General features: G+C 53.7%; 1 protein-coding gene across 2 annotated transcripts in view; it reads right to left on the reverse strand.

Moving 5' to 3' along the window:
• Tssc1 (tumor suppressing subtransferable candidate 1) overlaps positions 1 to 7,240 on the reverse strand; it is a 131,383-nt gene that overhangs the window by 41,571 nt on the left and 82,572 nt on the right. For both annotated transcript variants that reach the window (XM_013028881.1, XM_013028883.1), the window contains exon 4: positions 4,092 to 4,248. In XM_013028881.1, coding sequence (XP_012884335.1) covers positions 4,092 to 4,248 — 157 coding nt within the window. The remainder of the gene's footprint in view (positions 1 to 4,091; positions 4,249 to 7,240) is intronic.

Below are 7,240 nucleotides of genomic sequence, written 5' to 3' on the forward strand. Positions count from 1 at the left end.
AAAGGGGAGGGCAGGACGGGTCACTGAGGGACGGGTCACTGCGGGACGGGTCACTGCGGGACAGGTCACTGCAGGAGGAAAGGGGAGGGCAGGACGGGTCACTGCAGGACGGGTCACTGCAGGACGGAGCACTGCGGGACGGATCACTGCAGGACGGGTCAATGCGGGATGGGTCACTGCGGGATGGGTCACTGCGGGACACATCACTGCGGGACGGGTCACTGCGGGACGGGTCACTGCGGGATGAATCACTGCGGGATGGGTCACTGCGGGACGGGTCACTGCAGGAGGAAAGGGGAGGGCAGGACGGGTCACTGCAGGACGGGTCACTGCGGGACGGGTCACTGCGGGATGGGTCACTGCAGGACGGGTCACTGAGGGAAGGGTCACTGCGGGACGGGTCACTGCGGGATGGGTCACTGCAGGACGGGTCACTGCAGGAGGAAAGGGGAGGGCAGGACGGGTCACTGCGGGACGGGTCACTGCGGGATGGGTCACTGCAGGACGGGTCACTGCGGGACGGGTCACTGCGGGACGGGTCACTGCAGGACGGGTCACTGCGGGATGGGTCACTGCAGGATGGGTCACTGCAGGACGGGTCACTGCGGGACAGGTCACTGCAGGAGGAAAGGGGAGGGCAGGACGGGTCACTGCGGGACGGGTCACTGCGGGACGGGTCACTGTGGGACGGGTCACTGCAGGAGGAAAGGGGAGGGCAGGACGGGTCACTGCGGGATGGGTCACTGCCGGACGGGTCACTGCGGGAAGGGTCACTGTAGGACGGGTCACTGCAGGACGGGTCACTGCTGTGGATCTGAAGTCTGTGCCGGACTACACCCAAGTCCACTGCTCTCCAGAGCAAGTAACTGCCAGCAGACTGAAGAGAACGAGCAGGAGGGGATGAGAAACATATTAGGGAAGAAAGAGGCCTCTCCTCCACGAAGTCCAGCTTGCTCCCATCTGCCTTCGAGAAGGACAAGCTCGAGGCTAAGAAGATAAGCCTACTCCAATGAAGCAGGTCTCTATACCTAGCAACTGAAACGGCCTCCAGCCCCGAGGCGAGCCGTGAGGGAGCCCAGCTTCTGCTTGTGTGGCTGGTACGTGCGTGGGCGCTTCTGGAGCAAGGGTCAGCCAGGAACCCCAGCACCACTGGAGAGTGAGCCAGCGACGGCCACTCTCCTCCCCTCCCTGACTGCGGGGCAGCGGCAGCCCACTTCACAGGGCCACTCAATGAGGCCGGTATGCAAAGCCTTGGGACGGGGTCCGCATCACCGTGCCCTCCCACGCCCAGGCCTCCCTGCGCGGCACTGTCCCTGGTGTTCAGAGCATCACACACAGGCAGGAACGAAGGCGGAGCTGAGCAAAGGCACAGGGCTGGGGAATGATGCACACTCAGGACCAGTAGAGAGTGGCTACTTTAGAGAATGGTTTGGAAGCAAAACAGAGCTAGAAAGCCATCAGCTCTATCTGTAGGAAGCGACGCACTGAAGTAAGCTCAACATGTGGCCCCACAGGGCAGAAAGCCAGGCCGGCAGGGACAGAGGGCTGCCTGTGCTCACGCCTCACGTGATTACTTTTCTTAGCATACACGGAGAGTACCCCATTTCCACACAGAAGTCCTGCCTCAGGAGCAGAGATGTAGTCTGTTCTGGAGAGGTGAGTGACTGCAGGGATGATTAGTGCAGGTAACGCCAGCCCTGCTGTGCTCCCAGGCCCGTCTCCACAGGAAGCTGAGCTCTGGACCTCGCCTGAAGGACAAGTGAGCACACTGGATCACAGGCCTTTGATACATACCGGGAGACCAAGGCGTCACTGGCTACCATGAGCCCCATTTGAACCCTGCTTGCTGGAGGGCTGAAATGGGCATGAGGGCCATCCTGAGTTAGGACTTCAGACTGCTGCAAATAAAGCAAACAGTAACAGTTGGGTACCGGTGGCTCATACTTATAACCCAGGAGGCGGAGATCTGAGGATCACAGTTCAAAGCCAGCCCAGGCAAGAAAATCAATGAGACCCATATATCCAATTAACCACCTTTTGGTAGAGATATAGTCCAAGTGGTAGAGTGCCAGCCTTGAGTGAAAAGGCCAAGTAAGAGTGCAAGGCCCCAACAGAGCAAACCAACCCGCGGACAGTGAGACAGACTCAAGGTGCCCCCCCCCCGGACGCCTTTCCCTCGGCAGGGGAGGGGTGGCGCCAGCTCTAGTTCTGCAGAAGAGACCACCGAGTGCAGGGGTCTGCAGCTGTCTCCAGCACTCCAGCAGGAAGTGCTGAGAGCCCTTCTTCCTGAGCCTCCTCATTGCCACTTTACACCTCAAAAGGCAACACACACATACCCCAAAACACTGCTGACTGCCTCTTGTTCCCTCCAAACAGCACCCTTTACGTCCGTTGTACCCACTGACCTAAATTTGTAGAAATGAATCCCAGGTCTAATGATAAAACTGTGCCACCACTAGAGAAAGCGAGAACAAGCGTGGTCCTCACACTGCGGGGGACACCAAATGTACGGTCACTCGAGAACGGTGCAGTGCACACTATTTTAAAAGAAAGCAGCAGCAATGAGTCTCTGATCCTGGGGCATTCAGCCAGGAGAGATGAAGGTGTACATTAGATGGACATGTGACATGTGACATGAACATCAGCTTTGTTCCTAACTGCAAAACTGGGAGAACCTCAACATCCTTCACCTGGCACACAAAGCAAAATAGCAACTACAGGGGTTGGAGGTGTGGCTCAGGCGGTAGAGCACCAGCCAATGAGCAAAAACATGGGATACCAAATTACAGACCTGGTCTTGAAAAAGAAAAAAAATGTGGGATTAGCACTGGTCAGGACAGGGCTGGGGGAGGAGGGGTGCCTATACCTGTAAAAGGCACAGGGGCCCCTGGATGGCTGCTCTGCCTGGTGATGGGACCACACACAGCAACAATGAACAGAACTGAGCCCTCGTGTACGTGGGCCTGAGAGAACTGGCGGGGCAGTGACGCGCACCAGCCGCCTCCTGCTGGAGCACCATTACCATGGGCAGAGAGGTCACGGGTCCCATGTACTGCGGCAAACCTACAGCTACCTCACAGGAAGACACTCGACAGCAGATGAGAAGAAAAAGAATATGCAACAGTGAAGTGGGAGCAGGAAAGCTTTCAAGAAGGCTTTGCACAAAGGCAGCAAAACCCGCACAGTAACACCCAGGTGCATCTGGGGCCAGCTGGTCTGCGTGTGTTTAAATACAAACAGCAGTCTGTCATTCATGGATGCATGGACGTGTGGATGACTGGGTGTGACACACAAATATCAGGTCCCCACCAGGCACGCGAGCATAACGTGCCCTCCTGGACAGCTCTAGTCTCCAGGCAGCTCTGGTCTCTGCACTGCCCACATCACGGTACTGGCATCTCTACACAGGACCTCCACCTCCAGCCCAGCCTGTGATGGCTAGCCTGTCCTGTGGCTCCCCTGTGTGCCCCAGTGAGCTCGGCCTTGGAAACATGCACGCATACACAAGGGTCTGCTTTAGGAGCTGGCCAGGGTGTGGAACGCAGACGCTGGTGGGGCTATATGATTTGACAGTGGTTCGGCACAGTGTCGAGGCCATGCCTCCCGGGGCTTTGGAACCCAGTGGCCTCTGTAAGACCAAGTAACCTCCCACGCAGGTCCTCCATGGGAGGACGTGATCACTGGCTAGGTGGGAGCACCAGTCATGAAAACAACAGCCCCCACCTGCAGCCGGACTACTCCCAGGCCCAGACCCACAAGGGAGCCCCGCCCTGGAGCCCCGGTGGGTGGCAGTCATGTCTCCCTGTGACTGACAGGAGGATCTGGGCACGCTGACGTAGCAGATCATTTGTCACCACTCCATCAGGCGACTATGGGAACACTCTCTCAGATGAGGGGGTGGCTGGAACCCAGGCCCGCCACGACACCTGCAGGTTCCACAATGTGGCTAACGTAGGAAACATGGGGGACAAGAGCCCAAACCGACACGTGGCATGCTCTGAGAGACAGGAGCCCTTGCCAGGGAGGGAGGGCCCTGCGGCACCCAGCAGCCTGCAGGCTCGCTCTGGGTGTGAGTACACGCAGCATCCTACCAGGCCACGCTGCTCTGGGCCCCGTTGTCAAGGTGACAGAGCAGCTCCAGGGTCTGCGCGGTGCTGGCGGAGTCGTCGGGAGACTCGTGGTTGCCGGATTCCAGCTCCTTGGGCATCCTCCACACGGCTGCACAGGCCAGGACGCGGCTGTCTGAAGCTGGAAAACAGAGCTAAGTCAGCGGGGCGCAGTCCGCAGCCAGCACATTGACACCCGGCAGGCCACGAGCCAGGCACATCTGCTCCATAAAGCACTAGCGCTGCAGGCGGCCTGGGGCCGGGGCCAAGTCCACACACACAGAGGCTCGGCCTGGGTGGCCCCGAGCCCACCTGTCCAAGTCTTACAGACCAACATCCAGTGTCAGAAGAAGGTTTGATGGCCTCAGCATCAACGTCCTCCACTCTTCTTCAGCAGTTCTTCACTGAGGGCCAACATGGCGACACGCGCTATAATGACAAGCATGTGTCCGGGGTGGCAGCAAACGAGCTTTTCACTCACAACTTTAGGCCTGAGACTTCTCCTGTGGAAACGCTGCTGCAGGCGTTGCATTTACCTCAGGTGGTGAGGAGTGCGGCTACAGGCAGGACCACGAGTACCACACTGGCAGCAGAGGCCAGCCCGGCCTCGCAGCTCCCCTGCCACTCCCAGAGGCTCTAGGGGAGGAAGTGACTCCAAGCAGCTGAGAACTAGCCAGCACTCGTTAGGGTGTGCAGGGCTCCAGGTCTCAGCCTCTAGCCTCTCAATGTGACCATTTGAATTCCTAAACAGAAACACTTTCAAACTTTACTTTCCATTGACTTTTTTTCACATGTGAAACACCCTCCTTTTCCTCCTAAAGACAACCTCAATGAATGTTCCAAAATTAAATCATTGACATGAAGAATATATAATAATGTTAGAACAAGAAAGAAACACTACTGAGCAGTATTGCTTACATTTCCCACAAGAAAAGAAACCACACATTGCACTTCATTGAGTATACCACAAAATTAAGAAAAGGGAAGGGTCAAAGGGAGGTGAGGCCACCCCATTTGTTAGGAAATGGAAAGACTTGGAAAAATTATCTTAAGTGAAGTAATCCAGACCCAAAGAAACGTAGGTTCCATGGTTTTCCTTGTCTGCAATAACTAGTATATGTCTAAGACAAGCAGAAAAGGTCAAAAGCTATGTACATATGACCAAATAAGATGATGCTAAGCAAAATGAACCCCAAAATAGGGACACGAGGTTTTATCTTTCTTGCTGTTGTTTTTAATGTACTTATAATGTACTGTGTGATTGGTTTCTTTTGTATGTTCTTCCCTCATTGTACAACCCCTGTTTTTATTGTATTTGATTCCAGTGCCCTGCATCTTGTATGTACATTTTTCTAATTTGGGGAGGGGAAGAGAAATAACAAAATGCTGAAATAAGGATACAGGTTGACCCATTGTAACAATGAGATGTACAAGACACTATGTTGAAAACGAACTTTACCACTTTGAAGGAGGGCGGGAGGAGTTGGGCAGGTGGGGAGGGAAGGAATGGTAGGGGAAAAACAAAAGAGGGGGTAACAATGCTCAATAGAAAATGTACTCACTACCTTACTCATGTAACAACAAAAAAGGGAGGTGAGGATGTTCCAATCAAGATACACTGTATTTATAAACAACTTTGTTAAATAGCACCTTCTTTGTACAAGTATTCAAAGATCATTTTAAAAACTAAGGTAGCTTATCAGATTAATGAAGCATCTATGCATTAAAAAATGAAGAGATCATGCTATATCACCACATGTGATGGTCTTCAAGTGAACACCAGAAGTATAGTGGACATCTATGATGAAATTGCCAACTTCATGAATATTACTAATACTGCTCAGGATTTCAACCAAGGCTTTCTGATTCCAAATTCAGTGCTAATTTCATAGCTATTCCAAGAAAATGTAAAATTTTGACTTAAAGGAAAAGAATGACAAACGGCACTGGTCTGTCTCCATGCACCTGCATCGTAACAGTAACGTCTCTACCATTAATGTGGGGCGAACGTGACAACCACGACACTACAGAAACAAGCTGCATTTCTACCTTTAGGTATGGCAGCATCGTGAACGATAGCCTTGCTCCAGACAAGAGATTCTAGCTGAAATTTAGCCACACAGTCTTTCTGTAGAGCCCATGAAGTTCGCAGAGATGTCCTGGAAACACGGAAATCACCAGAGAGCGCTGGCAGCTTTGAGCACAACACTCTACCACGGGGCAGCCTGGGACCACACTCGGCCACGAAGCACACAGGAGCGGCCCAGGACCACAGATCACACCATCCTCCTTTCAACACAAGCACAGGCAGCTGAGCTCCGAGGCCTGGCTACCCCTACACCAACTTGGCCAGGCTGAGCACACGCATATGGTGCAGTGTACTTCTGTCTTCCATTCATGAAAATCGTATGTACTTATGGCATAAAACCATTCTTTGATCTATGTTTCCATTGTGAAATGGCTAAATCAAGCCAATATGAATTGCTTTACATACTTTTTTGTTCTGGGAACACAAAATCTATCCTCTGATTTTCAGAGTTACAATACAGTGCTACTCTCTCTATGACGTACAACAGACTGGAGCTCAACCTGAGTATAATTGAAGCTTTTGTTTCAGTGTCCCATTCTCCCCTTCCCTGTGCCATCGCTAGCAGCCCCATTCTCCTCTCGGCTCCTGTCCTGGGAATATTTCAACTTTATGTGTAAGTGGGAGGATCGGCACCTCTCTTTTCAGTACTGAAAAGAGCATGGTGCATGCACCTCACACTTCTCCATCACCCACGGATGGACACCTCACCGAGTTTTACACTGTAACTGCTGAGATGCTTCCATGAATAAGGAGACTGGCCAGCCAGGAAGAAGGCTGAACACACTGCAGGGGGCGTGCCAGAGCACAGGCTACACACACTGACACACTGCAGCGGGCGTGCCAGAGCAGAGGCTGCACACACTGACACACTGCAGCGGGCGTGCCAGAGCAGAGGCTGCACACACTGACACACTGCAGGGGGCGTGCCAGAGCACAGGCTGCACACACTGACACACTGCAGCGGGCGTGCCAGAGCACAGGCTGCACACACTGACACACTGCAGGGGGCGTGCCAGAGCACAGGCTGCACACACTGACACACTGC

Source organism: Dipodomys ordii, unplaced genomic scaffold, assembly GCF_000151885.1.
Source record: "Dipodomys ordii isolate 6190 unplaced genomic scaffold, Dord_2.0 Scaffold115, whole genome shotgun sequence".
Lineage (NCBI taxonomy): Eukaryota > Metazoa > Chordata > Mammalia > Rodentia > Heteromyidae > Dipodomys > Dipodomys ordii.